At 46.2% G+C, this 22508-nt stretch overlaps 1 protein-coding gene across 1 annotated transcript in view; it reads right to left on the bottom strand.

Moving 5' to 3' along the window:
• Positions 1-11254: 11254 nt before the first annotated feature.
• Positions 11255-22508, bottom strand: part of COQ10A (coenzyme Q10A) — a 127087-nt gene continuing 115833 nt past the window's right edge. Inside the window, exon 5 of the mRNA XM_085600329.1 lies at positions 11255-12946. Coding sequence (XP_085456455.1) covers positions 12779-12946 — 168 coding nt within the window. The 3' untranslated portion in view covers positions 11255-12778. The remainder of the gene's footprint in view (positions 12947-22508) is intronic.

Genomic DNA, 22508 nt, shown 5'->3' with positions numbered 1-22508 from the left:
GTGCTTGCGCATCACAGCTAAGGAGAAGACACACTTTGATTCCCCAGAGGAGGCATGGGACTGGCTTGAGGAGTCGGGGCTATGGTCTGGTACGAGACCGGCGAACCCCAACAGTGGCGCTGCAGCGGGTGGTGGAGCCCGCCGTCGTCGAGGAGCCAGGAGGCTCATCCAGCCTGGGATCATAGCCCCAACCCCGGAGAACATGCGTAGGGAGAGATTGGAGGCTCTGGAAGCAGTTACCACCCTCGGCTCCCCACATGCCCAGGAACGCTTGGACCCCCGCATACAATCCACTTTGGTGGCGAGCGGCTCTTCCTCGTCTTCCACGATCGCTTCAGATGACCTTATCCTACCGGTGGTGACCCCGCAAACTGCTGATGATCTTATCTGAACACACCCTCTGGTGATAGCCACCATCATGGACAGTTCACGCAAGTAACCCATTGGCAGTCCCTGCTGGACCCTGATTGCGGCTGGGAGCGGGGTGGATCTATTGCACTTGCGGTACTGTCTGGCCCTCCTGGTGTTTGAATGGTGGTGACCCGCCTGCTGTCGGCCGGGACACGCATGCCCACTCATGGGGCAGGAGGGGGGGGTAGACCCGGGGGGTGTTGCATTTCCCTTACCCACCAACCAGGCCCGCGGTCTGTTAGCCCCACATGTTGACATCAGAATCGACACGGTTGACACGTATACACAGGAGTAAGGGGGAAGGCAATGGCACACCACGGCTGGCGCGCGCACCCTCACAGGTACCCTACTGACCTAGTTTACGCTACTCTATTGTTATAGAAGTTTGGACGGACACTATGCAATGCCTGCCCCTGATGTTACATTGTTCTTGGTTTCTCAGTTGTGTTTCTTGTTGCAGCACTCCGACACGATATTACCGGACCTTGCCCCGCCTGCGCCCGCCTTAGCCCCGGCACCCCTATCACACTGGCTCACTCGCGATGGCGCGCACTGACGTAATTACGTGGAACATCCGTGGCATGTACACCCCCTCACGTCGGTACTCCATCTTTGCATACCTTCGGAGACACTCTGCAGCCATTGCCCTCCTACAGGAGACACATATGACCCAGCCAGAGCTAGACAGGTTGCGCAAGCGCTGGAGAGGCCAACTATATGGCACAGCCTATTCAGCACGCTCTCGGGGCACACTGATCTGGGTGCGGGCGGGTACTCCATTTGTATGTGCAGACACAGTGATAGACCCTGCAGGCAGGTACACCCTAGCTCGGGGAACACTAAACGGCCAGCAAATACTGTTGGGTTCCATTTACGCTCCAAACATCGACCAACCCTCATTCTTGGCACAGCTGACCCAGTCATTGGCCCCCTATGCTGGAATTCCGTGGTTACTGGGCGGGGATTTAAATTCGGTACTAGACATAGACCTGGACAGGTCCTTTCCCCCCCTCCGCACCACGCAGGCCGGATCGAACGCCCGGGCCCTCGCCGGATGGCTTTCACATTGGGCGTTGCTAGATGTGTGGCGTTGCCTGCATCCTGACACTCGTACATATTCTTATTACTCTGCGGTGCACGATCTTCACGTGCGATTGGACAGGGTAGTGGGTTCCCAGGCAATGTACCCGCTGATTGAGGATGCTGAGTATTTGGGGCACACCCATTCGGACCACAAGCGACTGAATTGGGACCCTGGCCGTCCCCCTGTACCCACATGGCGCCTTCAGCCCACCGCATTGGAACACCCGGAATTTTGTGCCTCTCTGGGAACGGCTGTCCTGGAGTATTTTGAACTAAACGAAGGGACGGCGAGCAGTGCACTGGTGGAGTGGGATGCCCATAAAACGGCTATCAGGGGCCACTGCCTTGGTGCAACCTGGAACATACGCAAACAATTAGCGTGGTCACTCACTCGCATCAATTACTTAAGTATGAGCGAGACTGCGAGGGAGGGGATCGCCACTCTGCACATCTGGCAAGTCTTCGGGCGCAACATGCTGACCTTCTGGAGCATCTACGCTGCCACAATTACACAGCCCATACGGCACGCACTCATGCCAAAGCCGACAGGGCAGGTCTCTTGCTAGCTTGGTTGCTCAGGCAGAAAACGCCTTCGCCCTGATCGGGGCCATACGTACGCCCGAGGGCCCCCTGATCTATACGCAGCGCGAAATACACCGGGTGATGGCCGACCACTATATGCAGCTGTACCGCTCCGGGGGACGTTGCTCTGGGCTTGAGCTGGACGGTTTCTAGGAAGCCGCCCGCCTGCCCACGGTCCCCGGAGAACATCTGGAGTCGCTTGACGGGCCCATCACCTTGGAGGAGATTGGCGAGGCGATCAGCTCCATGGCCACCGGGAAGGCGCCGGGACTGGATGGCCTCCCGGCTGAATACTATAAGGCCTACAGGGAGTCCCTGGTGCCGAAACTGCACGCCCTCTATTCCGCAGCTCTCGAGGAACGCGTTCTGCCCCCTTCAATGCGCGAGGCCTACCTGGTGTCCCTGCTTAAACCAAATAGGGATCCCGTGAGTCTGGGTTCATACCGACCCCTGGCTCTACTTAATGTGGACTATAAAATATTAGCCAAGGTGTTGGCGGAGCGCCTGGCACCGGTGGTGCCCCTATTGGTACACAGCGACCAGAACGGATTTGTGCCTAAACGTAGTACCTCACTGAATCTGAGGCGGTTCTTCCGGGTGGCCTCGGATGGTGTGCAGCGGTGGCCTGGGGCGGGTTGTCTCGTACTAGACCTCGAAAAAGCCTTCGACTGCTTGGAGTGGGGCTACCTCGGGGCGGTGCTGACGCGATACAGACTGGGCTCGGGGTTTCTCCAGATGGTCGCACTTCTGTACAGGAACCCTTCAGTGAGGGTGAAAACTGGGCCCTACATCTCTGATGCAATACCAATCTGCAGGGGCACCAGGCAGGGGTGCCCGCTTTCGCCCCTCTTGTTTGCACTGGCAATGGAGCCCCTGGCCACGGCATTGCGCACGACATTGGGAGATGAAATCCCCTTAGGAGACGCGACGCATCAGGTGTCATTGTACGCCGATGACCTTCTGGTGTTCGTCAGAGATGTCAGTAACATTCCGGTCGCTCTAGAACGCATCCTGCTTAACTTCACCGCTCTCTCGGGACTTAAAGTAAACGCCGCTAAAACCTGTTTGTATGCATTTGGAGGGGATATCCTCGACCCCGGCTATATCCTAGATGGCGTGCGTATACAGTGGAAAGCGGACACTTTCCGATATCTAAGAGTCCAGATATACCGCCAGCCGGCAGACCTCATTGAGGGCAATTTGGGCAGGGCTGTGCCGGCGATTAGGTCCCAGATGCGTTTTTGGAGCATGCTCCCACTCACGGTCACCAGCAGGGTAGCCCTGTCCAAGATGGTGATACTCCCCCATCTTCTGTATTATTCTGCCAATCTGCCAACATATATCCCGGCGGCCTTCTTCGTCTCGCTTACACGGTCGCGCCGGGATTTTATTTGGGGTAACTCACGGCATAGGATGGCTCTGCCCAAGCTCTACTTACTTACCGACCAGGGAGGCCTGGCTGCGCCGTGCTTTGAACATTATTACTTGGCAGCGCAGCTTCAATGGCTAGCCCGCTGGTTAGCAGGTAGGGGCCTAGATGACACTGCAACAACAACGCCTCCCCTGTCTCTAGCGGACATTGCCAAGTTCTTTCATCCTGCCGCGAAAACCTCAACGCCGACACCACTCCTCATGGTAGTAGCCTATAAATGCTACCGCCACAGCATCTAACTCACTAGAACCCTGGTTCCTTATGCTACGGCAATTCCACTGGAGGGCTTCCCTAGCGGGCTGGGGGTGCTCACTGCCCCATAGCTAGCGGGGTGGCATGCAGCGGACATACAGACCTTGGGGGATCTCTATCGGAACGGCAATCTCATAGACTACGTATCCCTGGCTAAAGAGGTAGGCCTGCCACCTGGGCAATTCCTCAGACACCGTTCCCTGGTCGTGACATTGCCTGCTAGATGGGGGGACATGGCGGTGGAACCGTGCCAACACCTCACCATACAGTATCTACATGTGATGGGGTGGGGTAGGCACTTGGTACGGTGGTTTGCGGCCTCCCTACGCACGCGGCGATCAGCCTAGAGCCGCTTCGCCGCAAATGGGAGATAGACCTGGGGAGACCTCTGGACGACAGGGAATGGGGCAAGATACTACAGAGACCAATACGTGTACCCCGCAACATGCGGTTCCGCCAGATACAGCTGTTTATACTCCACAGAGCGTACCTCACACTCGAATTGATTAATAGATACTTCCACCGCATAGATGCGGCTTGCCCCCGCTGTGCGGAGTTGGGAATGGGGCTGGTACACATGCTGTGGAGTTGCCGCAAGCTGCGCTCATATTGGGAGTCAATTCACGAGGCGCTGGCCGCACCATACCATTTGAGTGGCCCGTCTACCTACACCTATTCCGCAGGACACCAGCCATGAAAGTCACCTCCCGTTTCCTCGACTTGGGGTTGGTGGTGGCTAAACGGCTACTCACCAAACACTGGAAGGCACCGGACCCACCACACACACTGGCATGGTGGTTTTCGCTCCAGGCGTGGGCCAAAGCGGAAGGCATAGCTCTCCTGAGGGAGGAAACACTGGGACTTCGGAGGACACCTATCACAACACAGTGGGAAGTTCTCTTACAGGCCTTGACGCGGATTGAGGGGGGCACTGCAGAGAGATACACTACCCAGGAGGGAGGGGTGTCCCCGGGGGATGGTTGAGCGTGTGCATGCAGTCAGTTAGCCTGCCAAGTAGTCAGCTGCTTAATGATTGATGTTCAGGGCGGACAATAACTCGCGGCATAGGATGGCTCTGCCCAAGCTCTACTTACCTACCGACCAGGGAGGCCTGGCTGCGCCGTGCTTTGAACATTATTACTTGGCAGCGCAGCTTCACTGGCTAGACCGCTGGTTAGCAGGTAGGGGCCTAGATGACACTGCAACAACAACGCCTCCCCTGTCTCTAGCGGACATTGCCAAGTTATTTCATCCTGCCGCGAAAACCTCAACGCCGACACCACTCCTCATGGTAGTAGCCTTTAAATGCTACCGCCGCAGCCTCTACCTCACTAGAACCCTGGTTCCTTATGCTCTGGCAATTCCACTGGAGGGCTCCCCTAGCGGGCTGGGGGTGATCACTGCCCCTGAGCTAGCGGAGTGGCATGCAGCGGACATACAGACCTTGGGGGATCTCTATCGGGACGGCAATCTCATAGACTACGAATCCCTGGCTGAAGAGGTAGGCCTGCCACCTGGGCAATTCCTCAGACACCGTTCCATGGTCGTGACATTGCCTGCTAGATGGGGGGGGACATGGCGGTGGAACCGTGCCAACACCTCACCATACAGTATCTACATGTGATGGGGCGGGGTAGGCACTTGGTACGGTGGTAAATAATCTGAAATATATGTTTTCAGGTAGGACTCTGCTGCTGTTCTTGGTTGCTGGGGGTCCTGGTCGTTCTGCCCCCTGTTTCTGTTCCATTTATTATCTATATCTGCAAGTATCCTGATGGATTTGTGTAGACTCTGCACTATACCACTGGACCTATCATACCACAGCATGACATTGAGTATCGTACTGGGATTTGTATTATTGCCACTTGGTCATTGAAACCGTTGACTGTTGGGTGAGAGGTTCCCATGTTTCACGGTTTGGCTCCCCTTGTCTAGCCCACTGCTTTATGATATGGTCAATGTTAATTGAGTCCTGGTGCCTGTCTGTAAGCTGTAAAATTTGCAAAAAATAATAAACAGATGTATAAAAATAAAAAAATAAAAGAAAGAATGGATTCTTGGACCTCAGGCTTGAACCCAGAAAACCTTAACCAAGCATGTCTCCTAAGCAGAATGCTAGTGTTGCCTTCCCTAAATGCAGTGTCAGCAGCATCTAGGGCACATCTTATGGACTAATTTGAAATTAGCTTACCCTCACTTACTAAATCCTGTGCTTTAGCTTTGTGCTCATCTGGGAGATATTGAAGCAGTTGCTCCATCTCGTCCCAGTGTGCCCCATCATACCTGGCTAGATGGCCCTGTATGTTTGCAATGAGCCATTGGTTTGCAGCTTGAGCACTAATGCGCTTGCCAGAAGTGTCTATTAACTTAGACTCTTAACTGGTGGAGCAGCGATCCCGGATGTTTGGGAATTAGCCTGTTTACGAGCATTAGACACTACTAGCGAATCTAGAGCAACTTGCCCTTAATAAACACTGGGTCTGTTGGGGAGGCTTCATACTTTTTATCAACCCTAGGAGTCAAGATGCGTGCTCGTACTGGGTCCTTAAAAACTTAATCAGCATGCCTCATCATGCCCTTAAGCATAGGAAGTGTTTGTGAAGACCTATGTGTGGATGCTCATGTCTCAAACAAAAAAAATTCAGTTTCTTTGTGTAGTGCACCCCATGATATTGTGCAGCCATGGCAATGAGTTCCTGGTGGGATACATTGCAGTCTGGAGGTGATGGCTTGGCTGTGTAAAGGTCTGGGTTATCTGCTGGAGGATCTATTGTATAGTCTGTCCACAGATCTACAGGTAAATGTGCCCCCATCATCATTGTGAGAGTGTGGAGAATCAAGAGGTGTAATTTGCAAAGGATTTGAAGGTGGAGAAGGAGGTGGTGGAGGGGAAGAGGATGGTAGATGAAAAAGACTGGTAGCAACAGATTTCTTCTTTAAAGGAAGTTTAGGTCTTTGAGGCAGCCTGATATGAATAGGACCAGTCTCTGGGTTAATATAGATTTTCTTTTACTTGGGATCCGTTTTTGGTGGAACAAGGTCTAAATTCGGATCCGAAGAAGAGTCTTTGGATTTCGGCGCAGGCGGTTTCGGTGAGTGCAGATCTTTCGGCACGGAAGATTTCGGCCCTGAAGGCTGCTTGGCTTTCAGCATGGAGGATTTCGGCTCTGAGCCGGATTTTTGTCTGGAGGGCTTTGGTTCCGATGAGGATTTGTCGACTCTGCACCGAGGTGGAAGGCTTGACTGGCTGTATCGGAGCCGAGCCTCGAGGCGGGGTATCGGAAAAGTAGTCTCGGTGACTACTCTGTCTGCGGTAGTCTTTCGGCGTCGAAGTCTATCTTGAGCTCTGAGTCGGAGTCCTTGCCGGAGAAGGCTTCCTCCTCCGCCGCTAATGCCTCCACGTCTTCTTGACAGGAATCTTCATCGAAGATGTCCGGTGTATGTTCAATGCTTTGATGCTGCACGTCTCGACGTTGAGCCCGACGATCGCGAAGATTTTCTTCAAAGAAATGATCTGCAAGCGTCGCAGTCTTCTTCTTTGTGCTCCAGAGACAAGCACAAGTTACACACCGTGTGAGAATCAGTGTGCAGATACTTCGTGTGGCATTGAGGATAGAATTTGAACTGTGTCTGGTCCATCGACAGAGAGCTGATTCGACATGTTTAGACCCGAAGGCCGTCCACAAGGCTTTCCGATCGAAAAGTTGACTCCGTTGACCGAAATGATACGCAGAGAAATAGGAACTCGTTCGAAAACAATAACATAGGGGGTAGAGAGGACTGTGCGTCGAGGGGGACCCAAAGAACGGTTTCAAACCAGAGCGCAGCAATACACGTCCAAACCTGATGACGGAAAAAAAACTATCTACCAATGGAGTCGATGACCATGCGCACTATCACCAAACTGAGGAGTCACCTCACCTCGGGACTAGGGAAGACTTCTTCAAAGAAAAACAGCTTGCTAACATCCGGACCCAACACTGGATGGCAGGAGTATGCAAAGCATGTCTATCTACAGCACACATGCCTCGAACAGAATGCAGAATGTTACCAGGTGGTGGTGGTGAGGGGGAGAAGGGGGGGGGGGGGGTAGTAGTACAAGGAAGGCTGCTGGACCTGTCTGCCATTGTGCTGACCTCAGTCCGTATACTAGGCTTGGAAGGTTAGCGCTGACGAAAGTCCCTTTTGAATAGCCCCAAAACTTCATGTATTGCCTGTGAATGCATAACGCTGGAGACCCTAAGCCCCGGGACTGGGCTGTCGCCCTGCCCGTCTTAAATCTCTCCAGAGCAGAGACTGCTTTGTTGCCAAAATAGCCAAAATCCAGCAGGTCCATTAGACTAGCTTGTACATTGCCTGAGAAGTCAGCCGATCAGTCAAATGTATCTCCTTTGGGAAAACAAATAGTCCATGATCTTGATCACTGAGTCATCCATGCCCAGGCCTGCCATGCGAAATTGTCTGGCAGCATCCTGACCATCAACGTGAATGGAGAGGGCAGGCTCAGCACCACCATATTTGCCATCTCTCAAAGCGTGCGGGTGTACATAGATAACAGGAATATGGCGCTCACGGACTGCAACAGCAGTCTCCCAGTCTAAAACATCTTCTTGCCCATGGCCTCCAGTTTTCTGAATTCCCTATCTGGAGACACAGTGGGAAATACTCATGGGTTAAGTTTAGAGAAGAGGAAGCTTGGAGTACTTGCCAGCAGTATCCCAGTCGAAGGCCCAAACAGAAGCAGGGGCCTGCAGGTGCACCAGAGGGAACCACTACATTTCTGAACAGTGCCATCATGGTGTGCAGAAACTGCCCAGGATTTATATCAGAGATTCTGAAAAGACCTAAGAGGGTGCTGGTATTGGAGCAGGGACTGGCACCAGGGCCAGCAAAGGAGTTGGAGCCAGGGCTGGGGTCAGCAAGGGACTACAATTAATAAACAGACACGTTTTTCAAAAAGAAATGCTTGCTCTGGCACAACGGTGGTAATTTTTGGCACTGTGTGGGCATCCATGGTCTGTTGCTCATTCTCACCATAGTAAAATGCTGACCCTCACACAATTCTGATATTTCTAGACATATTGTGGGCATACACTGCATGATCGTGACATCTGGTAAAATGCTGGCCCTGAAACAAAGGGGATAATTCCTGGCATATTGTTGCCATCTATGGTATGATGGAGACTAACTCAAGCATTATGTTGGCCCTGAATTAATGGTGGTTATTTTTTGACATGATGTGCATATCCATGACACAGTGGTGCCCATCCAAGGTGCTGGCAGAATGGAGATAATTTACAGCATATGGTGACTATCTGTTACACAACGGTGCCCAACAATGGCATTTTATTCACTCATCCACAATGGCGGTAATTCCTGCAATATTATAGAAATCCATGACACAATTGTTGTACCAGTATGTGGCGAATTCTTGCCATATTGAGAGCATCCACTTTACAATGGCACTCTGTGGCAGCCACAGCACATGTAACTGCTGTAACGCTGCCCCCTACATCACATGGTGGCAATTCATGACATAGTGTCCACACATGGAAAGATGGTGCCACACTACTATAATTCTGACCCTGAGGTAAAGTTGGGACTTGATAGCATATTGTTGGAAGCCACAAAATGAAGATTCCAATACATTAAAAGTTAAAAAAGGCTCAGAAAAGTGCAAAGCCAGTGCAAGTGAGCACACATATACATCAGCGTATTTACTTGGCACATGCTCTCTCCAAAATCTAGGAAGGTTAGGTCTTTGCCAATGCCCTGTTCCAGAGGAGGGTTAGGCAAGATGAAACCTACATCATTTGTAAATGATAGTTTCAACGGATAAGGTAACTTGGGGCTAAAATAGTCCAGCTGTTTTCAACTACATTGCATTTGAATTGGTAAAAAACATACCCCAGAAAGTCTGGTCTAAAAATACACTTATGTAAACAAATTCTTGTTATTAAAGTTTTTGTTTAAAGTGCTTTGAGATCCCTCACATAGGCAGGGATACTCTAGTGCTAATCAATAAAAATGGCAAATCTATAATGGAAAAACTCTAATTGGCAAGAACTCGTCCTTTCTTAAAAACACACCTGCCACCTGTAACTTCTAATGATGGCAAGAGCATTTTCATAGCTTGTTAACAGAAAGATGCATGTGCTGCAAAACTACTATTATTGAGATTTAACTTAAAAAAAAAAAAAGTTTGATTGAAATTAGAAATAATTTAAAGTGGTCGGGCTGGTTAGACAAGCACTGAAGTGGCATGCTTCCCAAATTGCCTCATACTACACCACATTGTGGCATACGATTCAGTCTATTTAGAGGATAAACCAAAGAATGTCCTCGCTCATCTCCCAAGAACATCATCCTCAATAATAGGAAGAAATTACAACTAAACATTTTCGAAGACACCTGCACTAAAAAAAAAAAAAAAAAAAAAAAAAAAAAAAATTCGTGCCGGTTAAAACTTCCAGCATCCGCTTACAAGGAAACACATCAGCTTGTGGTAGCATTTCCTCAATCCAGCGGCATTCTATTTCTTTTTAAAAACAGCATTTTGAGCGCCACTGAATCTAGAGTATCAAGCAAGAACTGTGCAGGTTGCATCACAGCTCCCAACATCACCATTATAGCTATTTTAGGGAGTTAATTTATTTTGTTCATCCGGTTGTATTCCTTAGCAAATAAACATTAAAAAAACATAACTAGCACTTGGGGTGATGCTTTTAAAATGGATGCAACGATGCTAGCTGTAAAATACAACACTGTAGTAATATATTGAGAGAATAAAGGACTAGGCCACGGCTCACCTTTCCAGGTAACCAAAAGACCAGCTTAAAAAAAATTAACTTAAAATAATGCATATTACTCTACAAAGTGTTTTTCTGCTAACGAACACAAGCAAGCATGGCTTAAAATGAGGAGACTGCACACTCATGTGACCAACAATAGTTCATCTTCCAGAAGACCTAGGAGATGCTTCCATAACTAACGCATAAGCCACATAGTCGCAACAGGATAACACAAGAACATGGGTGAGGTGTCCTCTAATGAAAACTGATAAATGCATTCAAGGGCTAACTTAACAGAGCCCACGGGGCACTCATTATTGTGCCATTAAGTTGGATGTTGATGAATGGGTGCATGTATTTGAGTGAAGGAGGGTTGTGTAGTATCTGGGCCTGGCAGCTGCTAAGTGCATGCTGGGTGGTCAGGTACCATGGCACTCTGCTTATGTATGCAAACAAGCAGTGGTAGCAGTGTGTGAACATTATACTAGATGTGTAGAAATTATGGGTTAACAGCCCTAGGCATGCATTGGTCAAGTGTATTAACTATTAACCTAATATGCAACAGTAAAGTTAGGCCTAAATACCGAATACATCACAACCTCACTGCTGGAAGAAAGTGCTGGCTAGAAAGTCAAGCGGAAATCAACACTCAAGGTGTGCAGTAATGAGAGAGACAAACTGAAAAGTACAAAAGGTGAGAGGATTTCATGGGAGACAACCACGTTTATTCTCAGTCCGGAGTGTGCAGCAGAGATTGTGGGCAAGGCCTCATTACAGCTTGCCTCTTCTGGATGTACAGACTCCGCCTTCTTATGCCCAGGGGTTGGCACAGCCCTCGCCACTTCCAAGCTCCCCTAAAACAACCCCCTACTTCTTCACTACAGAATCTGGCTTTAGATACATGATTTGTGCCCTGGTTACATACACGGCTCTGAACTCGTTGGCACATATGTCTTGAAAGTCAGTGAATCCACATTGACCCAGGATTCGTATACATGTGCAATTTCCTTATCCTGTGCAAACAGCAACTAAATAGTTTTGCCTCTATGCGCCACATGTAGACTGGCCCGTACAGTTTATATGCAGGAGCAACTTCCTTTACCTCAGGTCCTTAAGAAGCCATGCTGCTTGATGGTCTCATGCACTTACTTGCAAATGAAAGATTGATATTGCATCTTTATGTCCTTACCACACTTCACACACTCCCTGTGCAATTAGCATGCTTCACCATTCTCTCAGGGAACCAACCCTTAAATCTCTTTGGTTTCAGACACTCATTCTGCTTTCGAAGACCTAGGAGTCAAGGGCCAAAGGATTTTAAGAAATCCTGGTTAACTGACACACCCGTCAGTTGGAATACTTCAAGTGCTTGACCTACCTCATGATTTTACTCCACTAATAAGCAGTTTTCAGTCAGTCAACTGCTGAGCTAATGGGCCATCCCTGCTTTGTTTTTATCCACCTTGGTTTCTAGCCCTATAACGCCCTCGTCTCCCCGACTTCAGTAAAGCCTCCTCGGTGCCACAGCTCTGTTGACTCTTGGCTTTTGAACGCAAGTAAGCTCATCGTCCCTTCACCCGCAGATGCCTCTCTGATAGTTCTTTCAATCCTCCGTGCAGCTACATCCCCTGGTAGTCCAACCCACATGAGCACCTAGAGTCATAACATGACAGCATCTAGAAAATCCACTTGGTTGCATGATCTGGAGGTTACAATACGCTTTAAAAAGTCAATGTGCAGTCCTTCCTCCAGTCAATCGCACATGTTCAAAAACCACATTCAGAGAGGAATGCTTTTTCTAAGCAGAAACTGGGGTAGGCGTTCGTTCTTCAGTGCAATGCTGCATCTGATAAATATCTGTCCACAGTGAACTAAAATCCAAGAGTGCATCTGGCTTGGAGCGGGTCTCAATCACCGGTTGAACACTTTATACCAATGCTGGTCGTTAGGGCTTTGGAGTAGGAACTGCAATGAGTTTGTGTTACACCTTCAGCAAGTTAGTGATGTGGGCTTCTTCAGCAAGTGTACAACAGTTCACAAATCTGCATATAAATTAGGTACTTTCATAACAACCAGAAGGGATAATCAAATAAATAATATTTTAAAAGAGTGCTTGGGCACCACCTTTCTCAGCTCGTATGTCCGTAAAAGTATCCCCGCCCTCCCCGTTAATTTCTGGACTTGGCCTTTGTTGACATGCTTGGGCATCGTCCTTTGAGGTCAAACATCACGTCTGGTGCACCTCATGGAACATCAGCTCACGCGGGATATTGGTTTCCGGTCCAAACGTCTTTCCAGCACGCCGCTCAAAAGCAGCTACCATCTGCTTCACCACCTCATCAAAGAAAACTGTGGCCAGCTGGGAGTGGAGCAGCGAACGGAACTCAAAAGAAATCTGAGGGGTGAGTAAGAACAAGGAATGAAACATTAGTGAAAGATAAAACACAAAGCACGCATAACAAGAGGTGAGACTGAGGCAGGTTTATAAGAAAGGTCTCCAACCTCAATGTGGATTCAGCTGTAGGACTCACTTGGCTAACTAGGTGGCTATGCAACCACAATGCATGTACAATGTGCTACCTTATCTAATGGCTCTTTGCCCATTTTGTGTTGTTTAGGTCTTGCCTAGGCAGTGTTTGCGCTGTGTCTTTGAGACATGCTGTATTCAGGATATGGGCATGAAGCACCGCCCATTTTCCACCCATCTTTTTAATTGACTCCTGTAGCTGTTTTTGGTAAATGGTGGCTTTTCATTGGTTAATAGGCTTAGTAGTCCCTTCCTAGTACCACCTTTTCCCTTCTTATAACCTCACATAAGGACACCCAGTTACATGTGTTGTTACTCGGTAGGCTTTAATTAAAGCCGCCGAGCACTATTTTCTTAAATAGCTTTGTACTGCCTGCTGCTGCAGGCAGGACATGCTCTCCCTCAATGATTATGTTTTCATTTATCCAGCGCAGCACGCCCTGGCAAACATAATGGCAGCTGCGCTTTTATTTTCCTATTGGTTAGCCGAACGCGGCTGCATGACTTTAGTTTTTGTTTAATTATTATTTTCATTTGAGGTCTCGCCTAAGCAGCACGCATGTGCTGCGTAGGAGACCTTTAGCCGTCGTACAGCTCTTTTTCGAAGCACATACTCGTGCTTGTGGCGGCATACAGCTTACGGGAGTGCGCAGCGGCAAGCCACAAGCACAAGTATGTGCTTTGTAAAAGAGCAGGCTGCGCGCGCACGCACCGTCGCCATGCTTTTAAGAAAAAAATCCTTTTAGAGTGTGCACGCGCACCACTCCCGGGCTTGTCTTATTGGGTGTACCGTACCCTGACTCCCAGTGCACCCGTTTACGTGGCTGTTATTAATGACACCACCTTCTTCACGTAGCAAGTCCCTGACTCATACTCAGATTGTGTGACTTACTCTGCCTGCACTACGATCACAATTCTGCTGTCCAATTTCTATGGCATTATGTGGTTGTTCCTGTCCGGACACCTCTGTATGCGGTTAGCCTCCTTTTCAAATTCTGATCTAGTAGTTCATTAACCTATCTAGGTTGACCAAATGCCCAAAGCTACATCTCCACCTGCTCGTTTTTCTTCCTTTTAAGGTCTACGTATGGATTCTTGTCTAAAGGACACATTCAAACCTTCCAGAATTCAGGATGAATGGAAACATACTGCATTGTCATATTTCTTTTTTTTTCTTCCTACTTGAAATTCTTTAGTGCTCCAAGGCAGCCCACGTTGGTGCGAGTGCTTCATGAAAGTATAGGGATGTGACTTCAACAGAGAAGTCACAGGTGTCCCGCATTCTGTGATTTTATGTGTAGTATACTTATGGTGCCAGTCTCATATTCTGTGAATTTTCCTCTGTGTGCCCTGTGCTACTTCCCACTGATCCCATCCTCCCCATGAGTGCTTACAGTGAACGCTCATGTACATTTCTACCATCATAGATGTTAACACATACACATTCCTCTCTGTGAAGTGGCTTGTAAATGTGTCTGGAAGCCCAGACAGACACCTTGGAAGAAAGGGGAAACAGCAAAGAGCACAGCAAGTAAATAGATGGACAGATGCTTTAAAAAGCAGAGAAGCATTAACATCCTGTTGGGAACAGATACAATATAGTTATGAGGGTATAGGGATCCATTGAGGGGGCATAAAAGTATCAGTACTGAGTAGAGGGAGATGCAGAGGAAACAAAATAATGGCAACTTGCTATGTAGTAATGAAAACAGATTTATCAATGCTTAAGAGCTCAACAGTAAGTACCAAAACAGGGCATTCTGTGAAAGGCATAGCTAATGTATACTATTACTGGTAACAATCCCATTAATTTTAGATTTAAAAGAAGCGGTGACAAGAGTAGGGATAATCCTTTTCATAACTATTGCAAGCAGAACCAATCTGGCATGGTTACAGAAGTACAACAAGCATTCGCAATGCAATAGGTCTCGCATTTGCGAAATTTTAAGTTATTGGCATTGTAAATGACAATGCCTTTTATTTAGATGTTTTCAAAACCAACACATAGATAAAAGGTTATTGATGTACAATGCCAGTAGCTCAAAGTCTCGGAAATGCAAGACCTATTGCATTGCAAATGCTTGTTTTAATATGGCAGCACCCACACTTTAGCTTTGGACAACTTAAACGGAAGTTTTTTCTTTACTTTTGAAGCAATCGCAGCAACCACGCTTTAACTTAAGATGTTCATATGGATGCCACCATAGTGACAAAAGTAAATAAATAGAAAAAAAAAAGTGGGGATCCGCACGCTTTTTAGAAAAAAATCCTCACTTTTGTTACAATCGCGGCACCCACGTTTTAGCTATGACCATCTCAAGCTAAAGAACAAGTGCCAATACTGCTTCAAAAGTAAAAGCAATAGAAAAAACTATTTTTTTCCATTGCTTTACTTTTGAAGCAATCGCAGCACCAGCGCTTTATTTCGAGATGTTCAAAGCAAAAGCGCGGGTGTCGCGCATGTAACAAGAGCATAAATAGAGAAGAAGAAAAACATAGCAGCTGACATTTTTCCCTATTTATTTACTTTTGTTATAAAGGCAGCACCTGCACTTTTGCTTTCAACACCTTAAGCTAAAGCACAGGTGCCGCAAATGCTTCAAAAGTAAAGAAATAGAAAAAAAATGTATTTTCTATTTCTTTACTTTTGAAGCTATCGCAGCACCCGCACTTCAACTAAAAATATTGAAAGCTAAAGCGCGGGTGCCACATAGGTTTTGCATTTGCGAGAGTTTAAGCTATTGGCATTATGAATGACCATGCCTTTTATTTATGTGTTTACAAAACCTGCAAGTGGTGTTTACGCACTGCTTGCAAGTTTTGTAAAACATAAATAAAAGGCATTATCATTTACAATGCCAATAGCTGAAACTCGCAAATGCGAGACCTACTACATTGCAAATGCTTGTTTCTCTCTGTACACCAATGCGCGTGCACATAAAACAGGCATTGCAATGTAATAGGTCTCGCATTAGTTAAATTTAGAGCTATTGTCTTTGCAAATGAGAATGGTTTTTTAGATTTTTTTTTTGTTTAAAAATATCCTTGCAGTAGCATAGCTACAAAAGTAAATAAATATGAAAAAAAAAAAAGTTGTGCGTCCACTGGTTTATAAAAAAAAATGTATTTACTTTTGTGGTAATTTCAGCACGCCGCGCTTTAAATTAAGATGTTTAACAAATAAAGGGTGGCGCGCCGAGATTGCTACCAAAGACAATAAATGGAAAAGAAATGTGGCGTCCGCCTGCCATTTTTTTCTATTTATTGGCTTTTTTTTTTTGCAATGGCGGCATGCCGCCCTTTAGCTTTAGATGCTTAAAGCTAAAGCGCGGCATGCGCATCCATTGCCACAAAAGTCAATAAATAGAAAACAAAAGTTGTGAGGTCGCCGTATCTTTATTTTTTACTTTTGTAGCAATCGTGGCCCGCTGTGCTTCAGCTTAAGATGTTTAAAACTACAGTGCGGTGTGCCACAATTGCTACAAAAGTAAACAAGCACTGCAAAGAAACCCAGGAAGGCTGGCAGCAATAATGGGAAGGAGGGGGTGTGTCTGCGAGCGAGGAGGCAACAGATGGCCAGAGATGAACAACCAAAAGAAACAAAATCGGTGATGTCCCGTGGGAGGGAAGCAAGAACCAAAAGGCGGGACAGATGGACACTATTGACCAACCACAGTAAAGGAGTTTCCAAAAGGCAGGCCAACCAACCAGAAGCGCTGGGCGGTGTTTAAAGCCCATATTCTGAATACAACATGCTTCGAAGAGACAACGCAAGCACTGCCTTGGCAAGACCTAAAAAGGGAAGAAGTATCATGAAATTATCTGCATCATTACCAATGTTAAGAAGTAACCCTTTTGACCAAGACCTCATTTCATCAATATTTTCCAATTTTTTGCACAGAGTTATATCTCATTGAAAGATTATAGCTCATGCTTTAGAAACTAGCTCCGAAGTCATTCATGTAACTTTACCCTCATGTTAAAAGAGCGCAAAGGTGTTATCATAAACTACGAGGATTCATATGGAATTCGGTGTTCCAGTTTTAGATGCCATACCAAAAAAGAAGCTAGAGACAGTCCAAGGGATTGACAAAACAATGCATGGTTTAAATCATGTGTCACATGTAGAGATCTTTATGATGGAAACAAAGAAGGGGGAACACCATTTCAGTGATAAAGCACTTTTCCAACTAAAAGAAATGCTACAAGAGTGGAGCAAAGAAACAGAAGTTTTCATTCACAAAGTCAGCGAGGGCACAGGAAAAGCCAGTCGCCACTGTATTTATAGCTAGGACCTATATAACCCAGTAAGAGCGTTTTTTTTGTTTGAAAATAACTTAGATGTCATTTGAGGAATCGTCAGAAACCGTTCCAAAAACAAAGTTCATCTACTTCATTCCCTTCCTTAAACGCTTCAGGATGATTCGTCAAGTGGAGGCCATGAAAAATGGGGGATTCCAAAAGACAATTTTCCCATCCGATTTCAATAGGGATTTTTGAACAGTGCTACAGCTCAAACAGCTGAACAGAATTACACCATATTTGGCAGAAAGCTAGATATTTACCCAAAAACTGTGCTTTTAGTAATTTGTTGAAAAGCTGTTCAGTAGTTTTAGAGAAATTAAGGTTCAAAATGTATGTATATCTGGAAGGTTGGGGTCGCAAGAGGCACGCAACTGCAAATAGAGCAATCCTATATGTCGAGGGTTGCCCAGCCCCCATTGGCTGTCTCGTTTTGTGAGTCCCGCAGGAGCTCACATTGTGATTGGCTCGTTGCAACATTAGAAAACTGTTGCAGCCTCCATTTCAAAATATAAAATTTTTAAAAAAAAGGTATAAGGGAACAGGGTAGGGGTACCTTAACCCCCTGCACCCCGAGGTCAACCCCATGACATGCATGGCAAAAAGCGTAGTCAAGTACTGCAATAAAATATTACTTTACGGTCAAAAGACATCAATAGAAATTCACTGAAAAACCAAAGGTTTAAATGACGGTATAGTTAGTTGAAAATGCCAGTTTGAAGGTAACATTTTAAACTTTTAAATAACACTGAAATTCCTCTGTTCTGGTTATTTCAAGAAACCAGAACTCGAACCCTCGCCGTGCACTGCTTATGACATCACATATTACATCATTCATGACATATTCTATCACATTATTGATGACATCGATACAGCACCTGAAGTGACATCATTGTCAACACCACAGTGCATGGCAGGGTGTGAGAAAATGGACACCTTCACCTAACTATAACATCACTATAACCTTGAATTGGGATTTGGAATTTTATGGCAATTACACCTACCAGGTGGTTTTCCCCACAAAGTTTTGGCAAGAGAAAGTTGGTGATTTTGTGTACACAGGACTGGGAGTGGCAATTGGGGTGGAGGGGGCGAGGTTCATAGAGCGATAAAAACATGCTGCATTACCACATTATTCCCCATTCAGAGGGGAAAAACTTGGAATGGTGCATATTACTGTACCTGGTAAATGGTACAACCTGCAGATTTGATATTTCCAGGTTGAAACATTACCACATAAACAAAAGGAAAACTCAGAATGAGACCTTGACCAGCCCTTTTTAGCGGGTCTATGGGCTTACCAAAGCAATAGGTCACGTTTTCCAATTATCTGCATGACAGGCATGTGTGGTAGGTCTAGTAGCATCGAACAGGATCCTCTTAAACTACTCCAGAAGATAACTAATCTCTAAAATTGCTGGTGCCAGATGCCAAGAGTCAGTTGCTTGAGATCTGGGTGCTTGAGAGAAGCTTGGTGTGGAGTGAGAAGATCTGTACTCAGTTGCAGTTTATTTTTTGCAGATGTAAAGACATCTCCAGAAATATTGAGTATCAAGATTGTCTTACCTATGATGGTGCTCTTAGAATGAGATCACTGACACTTGACTCACTTTCCACAACAGGTATGGGAAAGCGGAGGAAAAACAAATACTTCTGACCAGTTGATCTATAGCACACTGTTTAAGGACTGTAGTTTTGGGTACCCGGAGGCATTGTTTTCGCATTATTAGTTTTGAGTGGTGGTGAACAGATCAATAGTGGGAGTGTCCCATTGGTAGTGGGAGTGTCCCATTGGGTAAGGTACTTTTGAAAGACTAGGGGATTCATTACTCACTCTTGGACTTGTTGATATGTCCTACTTGGCAGGTTAACAATTCATTCTCCACCCCCGGTATTATGCCCCCCCTAGTAGCTGGAGGTCATGCCGAATAGCCCAATGCCAGATGTCCTAGGCTAGTTCAGACGCTATCATATTGTCCATCTTTATGAAGCTTGTTTTGCCTCAAACAATGCTCTAAAAAGAAATGAGAACTGGACCCATTACTGTGAGTTCCAGGTAGTTGATATGGAAACTCTTGCCACGCACTGATAGAGAAAGGAATAAACGCAGTGGAGTCGTGATAACTTTTGATAACTCCACTTCCTTCTCTGTTTTTATGTCTCCTCCTTTGAAAGATTCTGAGGTACTTAGAATGCGGCTTCCTTCTAAAAACTGAGTGCTGATAACTTATCGTTCTACTTCCGTCTTCCCCTTTTCTGAAGGTCTTCTCCAAAGCCACTGCAGAATTTTTGACCAAATTAATTTTTGGGTTTTATATAAGCCATCTCAATTAGTTGCCAGATCTTCACTAAATTGGTCCTAAATAGGAACAGATATGGTTTCTTCTCTTTTGTCTGAGATGACAAATGTAGCAACTTTTAACAATCCTTCTGCCAAATGCAGTGTCTATTCTATCTCCATAACTAAGATTATTAACTCTGTGCCCACCCGTCGCCCTTAAATATTCACTATAAAATAGTAAGATGACGTCTTCAGCATAGTTAAATGAGCTAATGGCTATTCAGTAAGTCTTGAAAATTTCTGCAAGAGATTGGAGATACTCCTATGATCCGGGTAAACAAGCAAATTATAAATAAACTGACAATATAAAAACTTAATCAAAGTTTTAAAAATCCCCTATTTTTCCACCAAGATTCTTAATGCTCCCAATTTGCAAAAATAATTGTTTTAAATGATTAAAGAACTAACGAAGGCCCCTTCAGCTAGCACTTCCCCCGGTGTTTATGGTGAACTGCTCATTGACTTTTTCTATCACTACAGTGGATAAAAATCAGAAAGAAAGTCCATTACTTATTCAACCTGACCTAGGAATGATAACTGGCAACTTAATGGCTACTTCAGCGCCTGAGTGGTTGGAATTCACTCTCATTCAGAGTGAGGATATATACACTGCTTATTAGCTAATGTAGATCAGGGTTTCTGCTACATCTCATTCGTATCAGCTTGTTCTCCAAACTCCATTTTCCTGGCTATACCAACGTTTTGGATGTAATCAATTCCTCTCTACTTAATGGATTGGTTCCGGACTATCTAAAAATGGGTCCAATTGTACCTTTGCGTAAAAACCCTTAACTGAATCCTATGCCTCTGTCCATTTATTGTCCTGTTTCTTTGGTTCTGACCTAAATGGTGAAATATCAATTTGCCACAGAATTAATTCTTTCTGGAATACAATACCATCGGAGATGATTCCCAGGTTGCGGTCCGCTCTAACAGAACAACAACACTAGCCTTTGTTTCTGTCCTGGACAATCTACGGTCGCTGCAAATTAAAGGAATATGCTACTCACCAGTATGCATCTTATCTTGGCATGTAGAGCTGCAGATCTACACACTTTTGCATAGATCGCCATCTGGTGTTGGGCCCGGATGTTTGCAGTTTGTTTTTCCTCTTGGAAAGTCTTTGGAAGTCACAAGGTCGGTGACTCCTCCTTTGGATCGTATTGCGCATGGGCTTTGGCTCCATCCTCAGATTGTATTTCGCCAACAGGGAAAGATGGAGCGTAGTAACCACAGTGAAGAAACCCATGTGTGTTGTATCTAAATAAGATAGACTGGAACAGATACAGGTAACCGGGGAGGCGTGTAGATCTGCAGCTCTACATGCCAAGAACAGATGCATACTGGCAAGTAGCATATTCCGTTCGAGGCATATGAGCTGCAGATTACACACTTTTGCATAGACTATATAGCAGTTCCCAACCCTAGCGGCGACCACCAGTATCTGTTGCAGTGGTTTGAAATAATGTTTTTAGTACAGCCTGGCCCAAACTAGCTTGCTGCTTGGTTTGCACATCTACACAATAGTGTTTAGTGAAAGTGTGCGGTGTTGACCATGTAGCTGCTTTGCAGATATCATCTAATGGGATGTTCCCTAGAAAAGCCATAGAAGCCCCTATCTTCCGTGTAGAATGGGCTTTAGAGGGAACGGATAGCGTTCGTTTTGCTTTGTGGTAGTAAATCCGGATGCATTTTACAATCCACCTAGCTATCCCCGATTTTGAGATGGGGTTGCCCTTGTGTGGTGGAGAGAAAGAGACAAACAGTTGTTTGGTCTTTCTGAAAGGTTGTGTTGTTTGGGGATATAGTAAAGTAAGGCTCGTTTGACATCTAGCGTGTGTAGAGCTCTTTCTGCAACGGTCTGAGGTTGCGAGAAAAATACTGGTAATTGTACAGATTGGTTTAGGTGAAAAAGGGAAATTACTTTAGGTAGGAATTTTGGGTTGGTACGGAGAACAACCTTGCTCTTGTGCATTTGAAGAAAAGGTTCTTGTATTGTAAGTGCTTGTATCTCACTGACCCTTCTAAGGGAAGTGATGGCTACAAGGAAAGCTGTTTTCCATGTGAGAAATTGCAATTCGCATTTATGCAAAGGTTCGAAGGGAGGCCCCATCAGCCTTGTGAGAACGATATTTAAGTTCCACACAGGTGAGGGTGGTACTCTGGGGGGGAATTATTCTTTTTAGGCCTTCCATGAAGGCTTTAATGGCAGGTACTCTGAAAAGTGATAGGTGCTGCCTGTTCTGTAGGAAAGCTGCAATTGCTGCGAGGTGTAGCCGAATGGAGGTATAGGCTAGATTACACCTTTGTAGGTGGAGCAAGTAGCATATGATGTGTTGTATAGACACGGCTAGAGGATTGATTGTGTTGTTATGGCAATAAACCACAAATCTTTTCCACTTGGCAGCGTAGCAGGCTCTAGTGGTAGGGCGTCTAGCTTCTCTGATGACATTCATACGGTCAGGTGGAAGGTTTAGGTATCCAAATTCTAGGATTTCAGGAGCCAGATCGCAAGGTTGAGCTGAGCTGAGTCCGGGTGTCTGATCTCTCCATGGTTCTGGTTAGGAGGCATGGTGAGAGGTGTAGCTTTTGGTGTGGTACTACCGAGAGTTCCAGCAGCGTGGTGTACCACGGTTGTCTGGCCCATGTTGGAGCTACTAGGATCAGTGTGAGGGAATGCTGTTGTAGCTTTCGCACCACTAATGGAATCAGTGGGAGAGGTGGAAAAGCGTACGCAAATTTGCCTGACCAGTTCATCCATATCGCATTTCCTTTGAAATGTGGGTA

Source organism: Triturus cristatus, chromosome 4_2, assembly GCF_964204655.1.
Source record: "Triturus cristatus chromosome 4_2, aTriCri1.1, whole genome shotgun sequence".
Taxonomy (NCBI): Eukaryota; Metazoa; Chordata; class Amphibia; order Caudata; family Salamandridae; genus Triturus; species Triturus cristatus.
The sequence above is the reverse complement of the archived record's forward strand: the minus strand, read 5'-3'. Positions and strand labels throughout refer to the sequence as shown.